General features: G+C 37.4%; 1 protein-coding gene across 2 annotated transcripts in view; it reads right to left on the reverse strand.

The window, feature by feature from the left end:
* The window catches only part of SNCAIP (synuclein alpha interacting protein), a 58220-nt gene that overhangs the window by 9893 nt on the left and 28735 nt on the right, over positions 1–19592 (reverse strand). For both annotated transcript variants that reach the window (XM_074166025.1, XM_074166024.1), the window contains exons 4-7: positions 18250–18429; positions 15039–15152; positions 9802–9927; positions 5676–5845 (exon numbers count right to left, since the gene is read on the reverse strand). In XM_074166025.1, coding sequence (XP_074022126.1) covers positions 5676–5845; positions 9802–9927; positions 15039–15152; positions 18250–18429 — 590 coding nt within the window. The remainder of the gene's footprint in view (positions 1–5675; positions 5846–9801; positions 9928–15038; positions 15153–18249; positions 18430–19592) is intronic.

Here is a 19592-nt window from a genome sequence, read left to right on the forward strand (position 1 = left end):
TACATTTGGTAGATGGCTTTTACCCAGCTAAACAATAGCTCAGACAACTGCTCTCTCCTTTTCTATCTGCAAATGAACTAAGAGAGGACCCTTTGCCTACTGGGAAGGACTGGTCCCAATCTTCTTCAGCTGCAGGATGGAGCTAAGTATGACCTCTGCATATTCAGAGGAGTAGGAAAAAAAAACATCTTGCTGCCCAACCTTACCAAAGGTCCTACCTGTGCTCTGCACCCACCTTGTACTCAGGAGTGTTGTACCTACTGCAGTTTATCGCTTTCAATGTGGTGTTGTGATCTACACTGTTTTGTAAATAACTTTAGAGACCAATGTTTAAAATTTTTAATAGTAGATATAAAAAGTTAGTAATATGAAAGTGACAGCCATATTAGAAACTCCATTTACCATATAACTGTAATCACAATCTCTGTTGTCTTTCCACATACTTATTTTCATAAGAAAGACTCAGCTGAACAAGATAACCTGCAAACCTTCATGTAGTTCTATGAAAATGGAGGAATGGATTAATTTTCCGCAAAAAGCCCTACTTGCTCCCATCCAATTTAGACTTTCAAGACACCCCCTTGCTTGTCAACCACCACAAATAACATTCAATCTTGTTTAGTGACCTGTAAGTTCCAGTGCCTCTAAACACTGCACAGACAGAAACAAGAGACTTACAGCTTTTATTACTGTACATATGCAGCATTCCACCTGGAATACAATTGGTTTTATTCCATTGTCCTGGTCAAATGACCATGTGAAAATGACTTTTTATCTGCTTCTCCCAGACTCTCTTCTGTTGCTGAAGAAGCAATATGTTTTTAGTACTTTTATTCTTATTGGATCTGCAGAACTAATAGAGTTCTCCGCCAGTGTGCTGGACTCTTTCCTAGCTCGCATGCCATCAGCAGAAGAGTTAGCTGAGTTCCAAATGTAGTCTTTATAACTGGCAATGTCAGAGCCAGAAAGAATCCAGATGACTTTTTAGACTAGGGGTTGTACTTGCAGGGTTGGCAGAAAACAAACATTTTACTTTCAACATATCAGCGTGGATCTGAAAAGTGCTACAGAAATAAAGGTGGGATCTTGACATACTGCCTTGCCATCACATTTTACAATACAGCCATGCTTTATGTAGATCCTTTCTTCCTTTAATTTTCCATCTTCCTTCCTCTTGCCTACACACTTCCTTAGACTATTTTAAAATTACTCCTACCATCTGTCAACATTGGCTTATATTGCAACTCCCACAACACTCTCTTTTAAGAGCCAGGGAAATTTTCAGTTGAGATTACATTGTGATGCAATTTTTCTGTTTTATTTGCCTTTTATGTTTCCTTCGACTTCTAAATAATTTAGCTAACAGCTTATGCTTTTAGCTTTAATAGAAATCTCTGACACCTCTTCTGTTCAGTTAATGTTCTCATTCCACTTAAACATTTTATTGTGCTAAAAGAATTAAAGTTTCCTCCATTTTCACAGCTTAACTAGTTAGTAAATAGCTCACCGAAACTCACACATCTTGCCAGCACTATCCCTTAAGATATATCACACACATATATATCTAAGATAACATTGAAAATAAGGGATCACAACTTCTTGGAATAGCAATACTGTGAAGTATTAAAACCTGACTGGTTTAGGAGACAAGATTACTGTAGCTTCATAGGCAAGAGGGTTTACTTCCTTTATGACATTTAACGCACAATTTCTGAAGGTCTTAGCTTAGACAACATTCCCAGTAAGAAATATGTAAGGAACCTTTGGTGTCTACTTTATTGTGGACTCCAGCTACCTCCTAATGGAATCAGGGAGCTCAGTAACTGAACAGGGAACAGGCTGAGGCACTGGGCTCTACTCAAATATCTTTCATAGTATGATGCCTTACTTCTCCATTTTGTTTCAAATAAAACAAGAACGACCACTCTGCAAAGCAGAAAATAAAACAGCTTAACTAAGTAAAAAAGAGATGAACATTGTAAAGTTTATACTGGGTTTCTTACTATATGTCTATGTAACACTTACTGCCTCCCCCAAAAAACCACAAACAAACCATTAACTTGCAAGCACCTTACCATACCACACCACCACAAAAATTTTTTATTCAGCTATTTTTACAGCTATTTCTATGACGTTTCATGAAAATAATGGATTGTCTTTACAGAACACAGAAAAGTGGCAGCAGCAGAGGATATTCAACCACTTTCTCATCTTCATCTTTTTACTCATGGTTTGCTTTGATCTTTGCCTTGACAGCGATTTTGGCTGATAGCGTACCAAAAAGATCAACTAGTGTCTTATTCATTAATTGCTTTGTACATCCAGGTCCATAAACACAGGACAGTGCAACCCTTTGGGAATGCATATAGAACAGTCTGTCATCAAGCAGTGTTGCAAAAGAAGTCTAGGGAAGCATTAATTTTATGTCATTAGTTCTGACTTGGTTTCTTGACGCCAGGAAAGCCCAAACAATACAAGTCATTAATGCTAATGTCATTAGTGCATGTATTTGCGCAGGTAGGAATTTTCTACACCAGCAACTAAGGTTTTTTTAGACAGATGAAATCAGTGAAGGAATAACTAAGATTATAAGACCTATGGAGATCTGAGGAAGTAAAATGAAAGCCAATATTTTGTATAGACTCTGTGAGAAACTTTTGTGACTGTCCTAAGCATTTTGTATAGTTAAGAAAGTCCTACTGGATTCACCAAACTTCTATAATAAGCAAGAGATGCAAATCAAAGCTTTTGTTTTGAAGCCAGTAACAGTAGTCTTTGTGAGACACTTTCCTTTTTACCTATGGAAAGAATTCTTGGTTCCTTCCCTCTTTCGGGGAAAATCTCAGTTAATCCTCTTGTGAGGATTCAATGGAACATTTGTAGTTAGCACTTACTTCCTTCTTTCTAATATAAAGGCTTTTTTTTTTTTTTCTGAATGGATATTTAGATCTAACTCAGAAGGATTTTCTCTGTACCTCCTCTGTATTTGTCATCTGAGCTGCTTTGGATCAAAGAGCTGAAAGATGTGAAGACTCTGGCAAAATGTGATTTTACTGTTTTGGTTTTGTGCCTTCTTTTCAGGAATGGCTTCAAAGAGTGTGATGGATTGGGGTAACTTCTCTCTAGAACTGCTCTGTGTTGTCTTGATGACTGATAGAGCTCACAAAAAGAAAATGAAAGACAGTACTTCCTTCTTTGATTTAGAACCTTCAAAAACAGGTCTTGCTAGGTGTTGGTCTAAAACTGTTTCTGCACTGGTGTTCTTCTTGCACAATATCAACCCTTTCAGTCTTCCTGAGGTTGGGCACAAACAGTGTTATCAGAGAGAGGCTCCCATCCCTGGCAAATAAGGCACTCATCAAAGAAGACTGCATGATCGGATCATGTTTACAGCAGCTGAGGGAAGGGCGGGAAGCACATAAAGGCCTTCTATGTTGATATTGACCATTCAAGTAATCCGTCATGATACAATCATAATTCCTCTGTCTCTAGAACAATGTCCTTTACCACCAGCTGAAGTAGGTGGAGAAAATAGAAGAAAGCCAGCTCAGCCACTCAAGTTGGAGCTATTCCTATGTAACAGCAGTTTGAAGTGACTTAGACTGTAAATGGATTTCCATCTGTTGCCATCTGATGTTCTTAGGATCTTCAGAGGTGCTGTGGCCAATTAATTCTCCTGCTATGCTAGAGGTAAGGCCCCTTGAGAAGCTGCCCCAACCATGTACTTTGTACCATCCTTGAATTTTTATGCAAGATGGGCCTGAAAAACAGGGCAAGAGTCTTCTTCCATCATCCCCTCTGGCTCCTGAGCATGGGCCTCTGAACATTGCTTCTACCTGAGCCACTCATGGCCTGAGGCTAGCAGCCCAAATAGCGATGCAGAAGCTGTTTTTTCAAGCAGAAAATAGAATATTTCACTGCCTCAGTAAACTGCAACAAGACTTCCACAAGAGACTTACATCTCTTTGCAGAAGAGGAAGAAAAGACTGCTGCTGCACTTACTAGAGCTAAATCTCTAGCCTGAAAAAATAGGTTGCTGAAGGGAAGCAGATTTAGCCCCAGCTGAGACAAGCAAAGGAACCCATCAGGAGCCAGATAAGAATCATTTAAATGACTTCCTATGCATGCAGTCTGTGTGATGACAGGGGGGAGACTTGGAAAAGTGTTAATGCTTTTGTCAGGAGAGTCAGAATTAGACTATTTCCATGGGGGTAAACAGCCTGCTGACTGACATAATATGCCTTTCTTTTCCATATGAGAGGTAATACTTATATCAAGTACTGGATGAGCACTGAAGAGAACTGAAACATGGAGAATCTGTGGTTGCAATTTCTACTTCCTGGTGTGTGTTTTTTTTTTTTTCTGCTGAGTTATGGGGAAAATAAATTTCATTATATATTGAGATGAGTCAGGTGCTAATGCAGGCTACTCAAAAAATACCCTGTGTTCTGGGTTTTTTCCCTCTATATCAGCTGATTTGTATATTTCTAGTATGTCTCAGCAAATGAACCAACTACGAAACACCTGGTACATTGAAATATCCAGTGAACAGTGTCAGACTGTAAAATTATCAAAACTGTAAAAATTATAATAATCCTTAGTTCACTGTTCGCATTTATGGGAGTAGAAATGTAACAGAAGACTGAAGATATCACAAAGAGAAAATGACTTTATAATATAAAACTTAGAGTTACAAACACAAAAATAAGCACACTTCAAATGCAAGAAGGTATTCTGTAATGACATTCTGCTACTGTTAGTAACACACAGAGAGGAGTGGGTTTGTTGCGGAGACAACCAGAACCAGCTGTGTCTGGCAAAGGGCAGCCCCTCACCTGCTCTCAGACGCCACCCCTGCAGCTCCCCTGATAATGAAGTCCTGTAATTTATACCCAGTACAATTACCGTCATGCTGTTTGCATAAAATAATACGGTCTCTTCTAAACATGGGATTGTCAGAAGCCATCTTCATGGCTTGTAGTAGCTGAGAAGCTCTTGATCATGTATCTAAGTTGGAAGGTTAGGTTAGTGCTGATGGTTTCTAAGAGTCTTATGAGCCAATTGACATGCTAAGTCACAGTAACTGCACCTATGATAAAAAGTGAGCAAATTCATGTTTCAAAATAACAGGCTCTTTACAGAATGTTTATTAAAAACCATACTAAAATATTAAAAACAGCTCCTATAAAGAAAAAACAGAACATATTTCCGGAGTAGCCATTGTGGGCTTTGGTGACCTTCCAAGTCCTAAAAACCCCCTCCAACTACTATTTCCATTATTCTTCCCAACATCAACACCCAGGACTGTAACTGGGAAGAGGCACTCACTGTATATTAAAGTCTGCTATGTGAAAAGAAATTATGATGGGCAATGATGGGATCCTAAGGTATGCAAAGGGAAAAAGGACTGGATTGTTTCATACATACCATTTTCCACTCGCACTCCCTTCATCTATGTTCAAAGCAAACTGCCACAAAGAGAACAGCTGAAAAGCTGAGCTGCTAAAGGTGAAGGGGCAAATGCTTGGGGGTGGGAAAGAGTAGAGAAATATGGTAGAAATAGGACTTGAAAATATCATATGTAAGCAGCAAAAAACCAGACACTGCTAATAAGCTGAAGACAAAGTAGGGCATTGCTTTAGGAATGATCCCTCTGCCAACAATGAAACACTTACTCCTTCAGCTGCTTAGTTAGCTTGACAACCTGAGAGGCCAATGACATACAAGTCTCCACAACTATTAAGTAGCGGGAACACATGGTGTGCCCGTGTCGCTCAGCACTTTGTGAGGGTTTCTCTCCCACGTGGTTTTGCATGGTGACATTTGCTCCATATTCAACCAACGTCTGTGAAAACACAAAAGGACACATTGACACCTGTAAGTGTAAGTCTCTGTTGTGACTTCTGGTCAACCACAAGAACAGCTGGATGCAAAGCACTCCCGAATAAAATGCTTTAAAATGTTTGTCTAAGCCAATAATTTTTAAAAATCAATCACTGACAAGTTTGTACGCAGCCTGAACTCAAACCACATATGAAAATCTATCACTCAGGTGCAAGGATACCACAGAAGAGTGAGCTGTGGTTCAGAAGAACTATAAAAAGACTATATTCTTCCCTCCTCTTCCTTCCTGCAGTTCTACTCAATTAATTTGTTTTCTGTTCATTTGTTTGCACGATATAGCATGACTTACAGCATTCACACAGTGAGTGGGACCACCAAATGAAAATGGAAGACTTACATTTAGGCACCTATAGATTCTCTCCCGAGACACAGTAATAAACTTTTTCAGATGCATCTGTCTATGTATTACTGAACACTGTGCTAACTTTGCACATGGGAGATCTAGAAAAGAAGACACAGGCAAGTGCAATTCAAAGGATGTCTGTGCTAGACAACATCAGGGCCCAGGGCAGTGTGAAGACGTTGCTAGCCAGTTTTACAGAAGATGGTGATGAGCTGTAATGGCTTACCAGGTCTGGTACCTCTGTTCTTGAGATCTCCATGCTGCAAGGCATTGCAACACACCCTTAGAATCTCATTTTAGGAATATCTTTGCTACAATATGTGCTGACTCCTTTTGTGGTTTAGCTCTCAGTTTTCTACCACAGCAGAATCCCTGAATTTAAAACACTCAGTGCAGCAGCCTCAATATCCTGATTCCTTAGCCAAGTGATGTCTGGATATGAAAGGTACAGCAGATACAACAACTCTTTTAAGTCAGACAGGCACAAATCTCTTTTTTGCAAAAAGAAATCCGTACAATGACTTTTTCAGTCTGGCTGGGTCTTGGTTGTGTTTTTTTTTGTTGTTGTGTTTTTTTTTTTTTTCTTTTAACACTGAAAAAAGTTTCATTGCTTTGCACTTGCTTGGTTACTCCCTATTTTCTTATAAGAGATACTCAAATATGTGTTAGCTTTTAGTCTTTAAGAAAAATAATGGCTTATACTCTGACGTACACCCCTGCATTACTTACAGTACTAGTGGAGAACCCTAGCTTGTTGCTGGAGAATTGTCCAGGCTGTGAGCATGACATTTGAGTTACCTCTGGGACTTGGATCCAGAGCATTGTAAGGGCAAAAGAAGTTCTGTGAGGCTGATTCAAGACACCCAATAACTGAAGCAAGAATTAAGACCAAACCTTCCGTCTTTCTGATCTGTTTGTGATAATCACTGTTATGCACTATTCACTTTACTGGAAAGCGTAGAACAGGACTAAATGTTCTCAGCAATGTTCAGACACACGTTGATCATAGAACTGTGGAAAAACTTCTGAACAAAATCATAATGCATCCCAAAACTACAGTACCACCAACATTACACATACATATGCAGAATAGGAATTGTATGGCTGAGTTCTTGGTTGACTTATGCAAGCAGAGCTGGTAAACCACCAAGGATTGGAGTGGCCTTGTTGACTCAGAACAGCAGGCACAGAGGCCTCTATGTCCTCTGACAGAAAAAACGAATGGTGGGCTGTCTGGTCTGCTAATTCTATACGGAAAGGAAACTTATGAACAGTCTTTCACTGCATCTCATGTCAATAAATTTGGTTTAATTTGCCAATAAAGAAAATGAAAAAGAGAGAGTTATGACCGTGCAGAAAGCAATTTTATAGTTTGGAACGTGATAGGAGTGACACCTGCTCATAAACACAGTGAATGAGAGGGCCAATGAATCACTGAAAGTCTGTGACTCTCCACCTTTTGTACTGCTGCTTATAATCTTCTTGCCTCCTGTTTAGCTTCTTTATTTTTACCAGATCACTTGCTGTACATTGTTTTAAATTAGACTATAAGATCAATGGGCAGAGGGCTTATTTTGTTTCACAGCACAACAAAACATCAACTACACTTACGACTGTTGGGTGTTAATGAAGTGACATTACTAACTTTGCATATTTTTGTTGTCATTAGGTATTTTCATGACTTGTTTCTCATGGCTTGACTTGCACACAAAACACTTTCTGATTTGTGTATTTATCTACAATAAAATAATCTTGAGAATTCTAAGTCTTTTATTAAGTTCATTGTTTGTGGGGAAAGCAGGGCTATTCTCTTTCTGGTTTAGTTTTATCCATGAAAACAGCCTGCAGATGTCACCACTCTGTTCAAAATCATCTATTCTCATTTCTCCTTCAAATGAATTGAACATCTTGATGAGGCACTGCTGAGTTAGCAGCCCAAGACACCCACTCTACCATAACAGTGCTACCCACTAGTAAATCATAAACGTTTTTTCTATCCACTTTTTTCCAACTGATCATAGCAATTGTCTACAATACAATAATAAAAACACTAGATTTTGCACAGATGTGCTGATTTGTTTATTTTATTCTCGTAAGAGTTTGTACAGGGTCCATTCCTGACATCTTTAAAAGAAAGACACTGCTGATCAATGAGAAAATGCAGAGATGGTCATGCCCTGCAAATCTATTTGACTGTGTTCTTTTCAAGTCTATTCATTCAACTCAGTTGATGCCTGTTTTTCTTTTTTTATTCTGTGAGAGTCTCAAACTGGCTTTTATGGAGTTATGTCTTCTCTGTGTCCAGATATATAAATAGAACTGCTATAAACATAATAAGCAGCTATGCATCTGTAGATTCAACATAACAATGTGCACAAATATATTTAGCTCTCTGAAGAGGTTAGCTAATGAGAACTGACTAGCTGTATTTCTTTTAGGGTCGAACTAACACAAACCTTCTGTATTTGCAGTGGCCCAGGAGGTGCTGTGGATCAGTTCATGTTTACTGATATGTATCTGATTCCTTAGGCTCTGAGAGTTACCACTCCTTCTTAGACATGTTTTTGTCCCCTACTTGACTTGATCACTTTGATTTCTAAATCTTCCTTTCTGCCATATGGTTATATATTCTTCCATCTATTCTTCTCCTATGACTAATTTGTTTCTCAAATACCTTTCTGCAATCTTCTGGAATAATTTTATTATTATTTCTTCTCTGAACAGCTATCACTCAAATTGCCAACAACACCAAACCCTGAAATGTACTCCTGGGACTAATGGTTCTAGTAACTTTGAGGGACAGAGGGCACATCTGCAATTCAACACAAAATTGAGAAGCTTCACCTAGCCATCCTGTTCAACCCTACGGATTCTTTGGTATGTCTACACTGAACACAGAAGTATCCAAACCCATTTATTCAGATCTGGCTCCCAAAAGTACTGTAGCTGTGTAAGCCTTCTCAGCAGAACAAATTTTCAGCAGCTCTGTAAAACAGAACTATATTGCTTTCACTGGTCAAGCTGATTCATTGAGAATTAGTTAGAAATTATCATCACGCTGCATTGTTTAGCACAGATACATTTGAAGATTACAAGTCTAGAAAGGACGGTTTACTCAAGGTGGAAATTCTTCAACATAGAAGAAACTTATCTGCTAGACTTCCCCTAAACCAGAGGGCTACAACTATTCCTTGGAAAAAGAAACAGAAGGAAAGTACCAGAAGAGTAAGAAGAGTACGCATATCTACACTGGCTGCCCTTCTGTAACATAAAAACATACAAACTAGCTGCTTATGTATAAACAATATAATCACACTTTCATCTTGCAATACAACAGTTACTTTAGGCTAATAATAGTATAATTGAGAAAAGAATTCAAAACCCAGAGCATTTCAGTATTTCAATCTGAATCCTATTGGTCTAAAGTTCTTCCTCGTAGTATTTTTTAATGTATCAAGAAATACTCTCACTTGTAAGAATTCCTACAATCATTTTAACGGTTGTTGTCATTCAAGTTTGATGTAAAGAGGTTTCTGATAAAGCTGTCACTCTACCTGTATGCATCCTAGATAGCCATGTTGAGCTGCTATGTGAACAGCAGTATTTCCATCTTGGTCAACTTCATCCAGTGAAATCCCTTGCTCTTGCATAAACTGAAGAAGCCACAGAAGGATTTTCTCCTAGGGGGAGGGGGAAAGACATGTTACAAAAGATAAGAAATAATGAAAAGCTAAATGTATTAGAGGAATACCGATACTGTCATCTGGTTGCTAATATTGTCTAATAATTCCATGTTTCCAGTCTTGCTTAACTTTGTAGGACTTAGTGTATCATGCTTCTACCTCTGTTTTGTTGGTTCTTTTTTTTTCCAAGGAGATATGACAAAATGCTTTATTTGCTTTATAAAAAGATATAATAGGGAAAATATGACTACTGTAACACTTTCTGAGAAATTGTACATTAAAAATCATGCATACCTGTATGTTGGAGAGGAGACTAGAGGCAGAACAGCCTGTGTGTCAATCTGAAAATCAGGTTTTGATATTTGGTGAAACTTCTCAAGTCTCTTTGGAAAATTAAAACAGGAGTATGTGTTAAGCACGGACCTGAGAAATTAGATTTTTCCAATCTATCATTATGCCCTAGTTCTGGGCTGTTGTGCAAGATGAGAAGCAACACAACTGAAACAAGGAGATCTCTCTATCCTGACCTCTCACTGTATTGACTAGTGGACCATCTGTATGTGCCTGCGTGTTGGGAAGGATGGGGAAACTTGGACTGCAAAACTTGCTGGTGAAAGTCTGGAAGCCAAAACTGAGGTGCCAACTTAATTCTTTTTAACATCACTTTTTGCACTTTTTGTGTGTGTGTATGCAGGTGTAATACACACTTATATGGCTATTTCCTAACAATGAAGAGTTTACTTTTCTGCACTAAACTTGTTTTATTTCTTCTTTTCCCCAGCAGGTTTATTTGGAACTTCCATGTCTTCCCAGACTAAATTTCATTATGCCCTGCTGAATGTAATACATATTGAAAATCTAGAATAAATCTATCGATTACATAAAAAAGTGAGGTCCATTAAAGGAAAGATGACTACAGCTGTACTCCCAGTTTTTGCATCTGAATACCTGAAAAGAATAAATTATTTTCTAGCATAATAGTTTTTTTATTTAAACATGTTTTATTTTATTATCTTCCGTTGATATTTATCATGTGCTATACTGGCTAGGACCTCTAGTTCAAAGGGCCTTTTTAGATTCTAGTGTTGGTGAAGCAAACACCAATGCACATACTTAAAACTGCAGCCCTTCAGTAGCTTCAGTGATACTTAAGTACATAATCGCTCACAGTTAGATGGGTGGGTCTGTACGAGTGAAATTTACCAAAATAAAACAGTGCTCATAGCACGTCTAGGCCTCTGAACAGTAATCAGTTAGGAAAAAGATTAAAAATGAGGAAAGGAAATTCTAGGTAAGAAACTTGGGTATAAATCTTTTTTTTTTTTTTTGTATATAAGTACCATAGAAATTTTAATGTCAAGGAGAAGGAGAGGGATCCTCAAGACTTCTACATCTCTTCCAAACAATTCTGCCCATTCAAGCACCTGGATCTCTGCTTACCACTTCAGAGGGCTAGTCTGCGTGGAACTTACCTTCTTTGTATTTCCACTTTAACAGCAGTTCTGCTTTTATTACAGGGTGAAGGGATAGGTATTTTTACTTCTCCTTGGCTGAATGCCCAATACAGCTGACAGCCAGCATGGAGAGATGACTTCAGATCACATATCCCTTTTAAAATAATTTTCAGCAATTTCTTGGGATGCCTGTGGTGTTGGCCAGCAGCGAAGAAGGATTACACTACTCCTATGAATTGCCCTTATGTTTTAATAATTAAAAGAAAAATATTTTAGTAAAACTCCTTTGCAGAACTGGAAGACAACTATAGCTTTGAAATTATATATTTCTTTGGAACATAATAGCGACCAGAATGTTAAGCATGTTCTGTAGTTTTATGATTGCAATCAGCATGGAGCAGATGATGCTTTCTAGTCCCTTATCTTATCAACACGGAAATCAAGTGCCCGGATGGCTAAGTGCAATCAATTGTTCTTAGGACTGTCTTGTGTGTGAACTGTTCACAGGCACAAAGTCAGAGGCCTACTCAAGCCGTTTGTGTTTCTCTCAAATTACTTTGTTTTTTAACAAATGTTATCAATTCAATTTATTCAGACAAAATGAAGGATAATAAAATTCCTGAGATTAAGATAATGGAAAATAATCACATATTTGTTATGTAACAGGAACTGATAAATACTGATGAATTATTCAGTATATCTGATAATTTTAGATCTACAACGCTTTTGTGTTGTAGCAGTGGTTAACATCCCTCTGGCAATAATACAATAATTCAAACCTCTCTAAAAAAAGATTCTGGGAAAATGTCACAATACGTAATTTCTGTTTTGGGACAGTCTGCAGACTTTGGCTCCATCAGCTGGATTTTGGAGCAGAAACAACTAACAAAGATAATTTAAATGAACTACAAATGGAAGGATAAGCAAGATGAAGCGTATTGACTCTACAGCTAATCCTAGCCCCATCACTCGATATTAATTAAATAAACTGCCTTTCTCAGTATTCCTTCACAGCAGAAAAGTAGGAGTGAGTGAAAACATATTACTCTAGCAAAATTTACATTAGACAGGAAGGGAAACATCCTGAGGTGCAAAAAAGGTCTGTCGTTAGGCATTTGCATATCTGAATGTCACACACTCCTCCCCACTGTGCTCTCCAGCACTACACCACTGCCTAGTGGTGCACAGAACCTCTTCTAGGTCCTCAGTCATGCTGTAGCTCTGGTTCCCCAAAGTCTCCCTACACTGTCTGGAGCTTCAGAGGCAACAAACTCTTGGCATTCCGCATCCTCTGCCTCTTAGCTGTGCAGTTCATGTTGAAAAGAAATTACAGCCCTGTGAAGTTCTTAGTCAGGACCTACTATGTGCACCTAGGACTGAACCACCATCTCCTTCCTGTCACATGGTGAGCATGCCAGACACAGCTGCTATACCATCCGCCAGATACCCATAATTTATGCCTGGCATAGAGAGGCCTGCCAACAACCATGGTTGCTTCTTGCATAATCCCATGCTTAAAGAAGCCCTTGCTAGGAGGCACGCTGACCAGGCTACAGGTTTACTTTCAGCTCTTGTCCTCTTCCATCAGATGAGCTGTTGTCATCCCTCTCTCATTAGACAAATATAATATTGTTGAGATGTCTTTGGAGTCAGGACATGACTGTGACTTGATGACCTTTAACATAAGAGCTTTGCTATGAATTCCCTTTTGCTGCCCATTCTAAATGATATTTATTGAAGACAAATATGGTGCGCATGCCTAATGCCTGAGGAAACAATGGATGGACTGACTCTTTGGGAAATAATAATGATTCAATAACAGGTCTTCCTTGTAAAAATATTACTCTTGTAATTCTGCCAAGACCAGTGTTTACATGGATTATCTCTCATGTAAGTAATGGTAAAATAAATTAACGCTTCAATGATAGCGCCAACTACACATTTTAATTTCTCAAAGATTTTTTCCTCTAAACACAGTTCGGTAAGATAGTCTGGCATTCCTTTAGCCTCAACATTCTCTCATGTTTGCAAGATGTTTATGGATTGTAAAAAAAAAAAAAAAGATAATTGAGATTACATGTGAACTTTCTTTGGCATTCAGCTAAGAAAATTTATGTGTCACCTTTTTAAATTTCACGGGTGGCTGATTGTAGCTGGTATTTCTTAACTGGTAGAGCTTCTGTCCTGCTCTGAAAAGAACCTAGATAAAGTGTGCCAGATCTGTTCCTGGCAGTAGACAGCACAGCTCACTAAAAAACCCCAAGCTTCACTGGATTTAGTTTCTATAGCTGTCTTTAGAGATGAGGATAAAATTAGGCTAATCAACTGAAGATATGAATGTAAGTTCACATGAAACTTTTTCATCCAAACTTTTTCTTCCCAGTAGCAAACACGCCTTTCTCGAATCCAGTTCTCACCTGGCACCCAGCCTCCCTATATTCAGTGCTAGGTTTAGAGGCCAAACTTGCTACAGAAAGCAGGACGCAATCAGTCAGTATATCCAGCAGGGTCCTAACACCAGTAACATCTGCACAGTAGGGGAGTGAAGAAAAGGCGATGGAAGTCTTTGCACAGCATGAAAACAAGAGCGCCTGTGTGCCTATGGAAAGAGCAGGAAACAGCAGGCTCCATAGCCTCCCAAATCTGCTCCTCTCTTTCCCTCCCCCTCCAGTAAATTAATGATTGGGCAGGATCAGTTAACTGCAGAAACATGCCACAATAATTGTATGGCATTCAGTAAGACAACCACGCTTGTATAAGAAAGAAAAAGATAACTTTCTTAGTGGTTACATTTTGCTTGTTCTCTCTTAATAAGTAAGAGAAAAAAAAAAAACAAACATTAGCAAAAAAGTAGTGGATTTTCTGCATTTATCCTTAATGCCTGATGAAGAAACTGGGTGATAAAGTGGCCCACCTGCCAAAGAGATTAGACAAGAATAACTGATCACTATTCCTTGTGTGCAAATCCTGGAGAAGGTTCTTTGAAGAGGGGTTATTGCAAGGTCTCCTTAGGAAAAACGGACTTTATGGGAAGAGAATGTGGTGCAATTAAGTGGTATATGTTTCCCCAGATATTAGGAAAGCACTGAAATGCTATACTTCTGTGGTTTCTCATCATTAGATTTATAGATAAGTTAGGTGTGAAATAGGATTGGTTTACAATGTATTTTTACATCTATTTCTCAATAAAACTGGCTAAAGCTAGACAGATTATGTTCAAGTTTCACCACACTTCACTTCACTGCCAATATACTGAATTCCTAAATTGTCACAATTTGCCAAAATTTTTTGAGATTAGTCTCTCCTGGAAAGAGAATATGAACTATCCCAAAAACGTTTGATGATTTTCTGATGTGTCGTAAGAGCCCTCAAGCGATCATGACAGCTAATCTCACTAGATGTTCTTGGGATTGACAGGTTGGCCTAATATGCTAGCTAGTCTTCTCCTAGCTATTACTTAAAGCTTAAAAAAAAAAAAAAGTCATGGAAAATACTGGAAAAAAGTACACAGATTAAGTGGGAAAAGATTTTGCTATATTTGAACTAATTAAGATCATGGGTAATTAAACCGACACAAAATGATAAACATTTTAAATTGAAATTCTTGTATAAGCATCTAAATAATGTATTTGAAAAAGTAAATGAAAGTCATACCTGGCCATAGCAACCTGCATAATGAATAAGGCTTGGGTGATCTTTTGAGCAACTTAATTCTGCAATAGCTTCTGTTTCGCTCACCATCCATCGAACGCACTCCAGCTGACCATTCTAAACAAATTAAAAAAAAATTTCAATTCCAGCTGTCTCAGTTCTAAACATATGTACTAAACATGGAAAAGCTTATCAGAATTATTAAAATATTATGAATTCCCAGTTTGTTTGAAGAATGTGTTCTTTTATCTACTCTCATGTAATGCAATTGTTTATCTTGCTGTCATGGATCAATTATAGTTTGGCTATTGATTATACCGAAAGTGGCAAGGCAAGAGTAGCAGTCAAATAGTACTACATACACAATCTGGTCCCTACTCTCAGATTGTTCAGAGCAAAAACATAGTTCTGTTTCCATCACTTGTACAGCAAGGCTCAATGACTAAATGAGATCATTTGCTGGAGCAGAGTGAACAGCCTCCCTACAAACTCAAGTCTTCATTGATCAGTAATTAAGTGCATGCTTCGTAAGTTTTTCTTAGGTATGTAGTATCTGAACACCTAATGTTCACGGATTAGGACCTATCTGTAATAGATACCATACAAACACAAACAAGGAGATAGTTCTTGCTCTGAACACCTCTTACAGCCTAGTCTCAAGATTCCCAAGCTTCTGTGGCGGTCCTAGTAGTTTGCAATTTACTATGAAGTGGAACGTAGATGCTGGGGAAAGAGATGAACATTTTCTTCAGAGCATGCTTGTGGCCCAGTGTTAAGGCAAGAGTTTTTAGCAGTTTTTCTTGCTGCAGCCCCTTTTCAGCAACGGTACCTTGGAAAATGCAGTTTGGCATGACCTACATTCCAGTCTGCTCTTACTTCATTTTTCAACTCTCATATTCATAAAGGCTATTATATTCTTTAAGCTGAAACAAGTACTTCAATTGCTCAGTCAAAACCTCATAAAGGTCAACATACATAGCATAAGAAGTTGTTTGTGTGCATAAAATGGAAAAAGTTATCATGAAAAAAAAAAATATCTATTTCAAGTTTCAGTTTTATTTTTATAAAAACAAAGAGAACAATGTAATAAATATTAAACCATTTAAAATTATATGGGAGAAAGAAAAATTGGAATAAAATTAATTTGATATTTGTCTTTTTCCTTCCATAAGTAATATATGCATATGAACACAAAAATGCACATAATTTTACTTTACTTACTCTCCTCTATTTCTCTCAATTTCAGTAATGATGTAAACCAATGTAAAACTACTAGTATTCTTTTTATTATGCTAGAAAAATCCTCCTCATCATATTTAGTTTCAAATATTAGTAAGCATGACTAACAAATAATTTATTTTTTGTTTTCCTTTGTATCACAACTGAGTAAAATATTTTTGTTTTTTTAAAATTAAAGAATTAATAAAATTAAGTACCTGCTAAATAAGGTAATTTTGCTAATGTAAAAAGGATTTCTCCACAGTTATTTAAATAAATTATTGATATGATAGTGTGACTAGCCATAACATACTGCTCCATTTTCACTCTCTAGCTCATAGCTTAAGGTCAGAAAGAGGTCTTGAATCAAAAGAATCAGATTTAATTAATTGATTCTTTACTGGGAAATGTTACATATCATCAATAAACTGTTGAAATTCTCTCCCATGGAATTCTGTGTTCCTGCATACAAGTTTTCTTCCATTCTGACAGTCACCATTCTTGTGGAACATAGTTGCATGCCCCACATGGTATAACATTATGGGAGTTGCAATGGTATAAAGTAAGAGAAAGAAGAATAAAGTCCGTTCTACCAGTGTGTAAAACCACTTTGGGAGTAAGGATCAAGAACTACATAAGTTTAGTTATCCCAAATTACTTTATGGTTCTCACAGAACATTGCAATGGTCCAGGACAAGTCCAGCCATGCTGGTCATCATTAGAAACACTTGGGCCTGAGCACCCTCACTTATATGAAGAGGTCCATTACATTTACACACTTTTCTGTGAACGTCAAAGCATGCTCAAGTGTATAGAAAATAAAGGAACCAATTATTAAAAAAGCCAATCTTTCTGAAGAAAAAGACAAAAGGTTGTATTGGCTTATAAACACATTATATATATAGGTTAAAAAAAGACCAAAACAAACCACGAAAAAGAAAATTATTTCCAACTAAAATTGTAAGACTTTAAATTGGCAGACTGTAACTAGTCAGTTTGGACATGGGCCAAGGTATTGAAGCTAAATACCTACCTTTTACCTAATGAAAGTAGCATTTCATTAGTACAACTAGATATCAGTTTAATTTTATATTCATATGGCTTGTCCCAGAAAAAAAAAACAAATAAACAACCCCAAAACCTGCACCAGGGCCCTAAGTCATTGAAATGATGTCTCAAATCTGCAAATCTGCAGGTTGGAATCCAACAGTCCTCTGTCAGTTTCTTAAGGTTTCCCAAGAAGCAAATAACAATAAAACCCCAGAAGAAACACAAACTCTTGTATTAAGTTTCACCCCTTTGTTTTTTCTTAAGGTACTTAGTGGCTAAAAGGAATGGCATTCAACGATTCAATCCTACTTACTAAAGAACCAGAATGAGTATGGTTAAATTATCAGCCTTCCTGTATACCAGTATGTTTTATTTTAGTGCAGCAATAGCAATAATTTTCACATTTTCCCACATAATAGGTTTTCCTGTAAGCTTTGACATTCATTTTTGCAGTTTCTGACAGGTTGTTCTGTAACATGTACATTTTAACTTTGATGTGATTGTTCTAGACAACCAAGAAGTTCCACCTCCAGATGTGGATCAGAGGTTTTTTATGCTTTGTAAACATGTTCTTACACTTGTCTTACAATATTATACCTGTATTTGTAAAAAAAAACAAGAAAATGTTATGCTCTCTAAAGAAACAACTGAGTCTGAGTTAAGTGAAAGTTCCTTAAAATATAACAAATTTTTTAGTCAGTTAAATGATTTAACAATGAATGTATATGCAATGACAACAATGTATAAAACGTCAGTCTTATACAGCTAATATTGTATCCTGCACAGTAATTCATTTTTATTTGCTTATGCGGTACCAGCCAACACTTCTTTTTGCTCTCACTTAACAAAATGCTTGAAAAATAACATCCTGCTTAAATTACTACTGCCATTACAGAAACTAAATGACCTTTATGTCACATTACAGTAGAGACAGAGACCAAGTTACCTTTATTGCTAATCCAGCTGGAGTTAGCTGCTCAATGTTTCGTTCATTCAAACAGTCTTCACCCATCAAAGAAGTGAGATGCTGCAGGCATTCTGCATGTCCCTTTGATGCTGCTACATGCAACAGATTGTTGTCACATTCATCATGGATCTTATCCAGATTATCTGCTGCTAAATGTGGCTGTTAAAAAAAGCATTATGTTACTTATAACTAAGGATAAAAAGATACACAGAACATTAAGCCTCAGAGTCCAAGACACAAGCCAAATACAAAGATGATTCCCCGTAGGCAGGTTTTTAATAACTCAAACCCAGGAGCTTTTCGCTTCACTATATAGAACATGGTTACTATTAGCAGAAGTATAGAGGTTGGATTCTCACCGGCTTGATTCAGAGTAATGTTTCTCTCCTTCTCATGCAATTGTCATACAACAGTGCAAGATATTAAGTATCATTAAGTCTTTGTACTAGGTCGATTGATGAAATAGTTGCAAAAATACTCACATTTTCATAATTTCTGTCTATTTTGTGTTTGGTTTCTCTCCGTTTTTTTTTTTTTTTTTTTTTTTTTTGCATCATATTGATGAGAAATTGAACAGAAAACATCCATGACTCCTAAAAAAATTTTCTGATTAATTTTGCTCATTACAAAAGTGGCAGCTTGTGTTAAGCACAATCTAAAATGTAGTTAAAACACATGACAGAAGACTTTTATCTGATAGCTTGTTTCCATGAAGAAATTTGTTGGAATATTTAGCTGAAGTACTACACAACTATGACCTAATACACAATTTCTTCCCAAATCTAATTTTGAGACAGAACAGTCGGATTGAGAAACTCCAGAAGGAAAATGGAAGAAGGAAGACAAAGTCAAGCAGTAGCAATGATAAGTTCCTGGACTAGTGCAGACTTGCCAGAGTACTCTTCGATGAGTCAACTCCATTCAGAGCTTTTGATCTGTTTGGGAAAAGTATGCATTTTCTTTCCATCTACCCATCTATGACAACCTCTTCCTTGCCCGCCCCCAAATTCCTATTTCAGGGTGAATTTAATTCGCTTTTATTTCTTACTGACCAACCTAATATTCTCTTCTGCCTCTATCTAGTTTTTGAATATTTGGCTTTGTTCTTGCTGCTATGTTAATAATGTGCCTTTCTGCTCGAGCTAGACTGGTAAACAGAGAAGCTAAACAAAAATCTAACAAAAACCATTCTTATACATACACTGTGCCTCCACCAGCCATTCTGAGCGGAGATCACATGCTTTGCATCATTGTGTTAACTTGCATCTAGTTACTTTGGAAACCATCGTTGACAGTACATGATCAGAGTCCTTGAATTTACT

The sequence above is a fragment of the Numenius arquata genome, chromosome Z, assembly GCF_964106895.1.
Source record: "Numenius arquata chromosome Z, bNumArq3.hap1.1, whole genome shotgun sequence".
Classification (NCBI taxonomy): Eukaryota; Metazoa; Chordata; class Aves; order Charadriiformes; family Scolopacidae; genus Numenius; species Numenius arquata.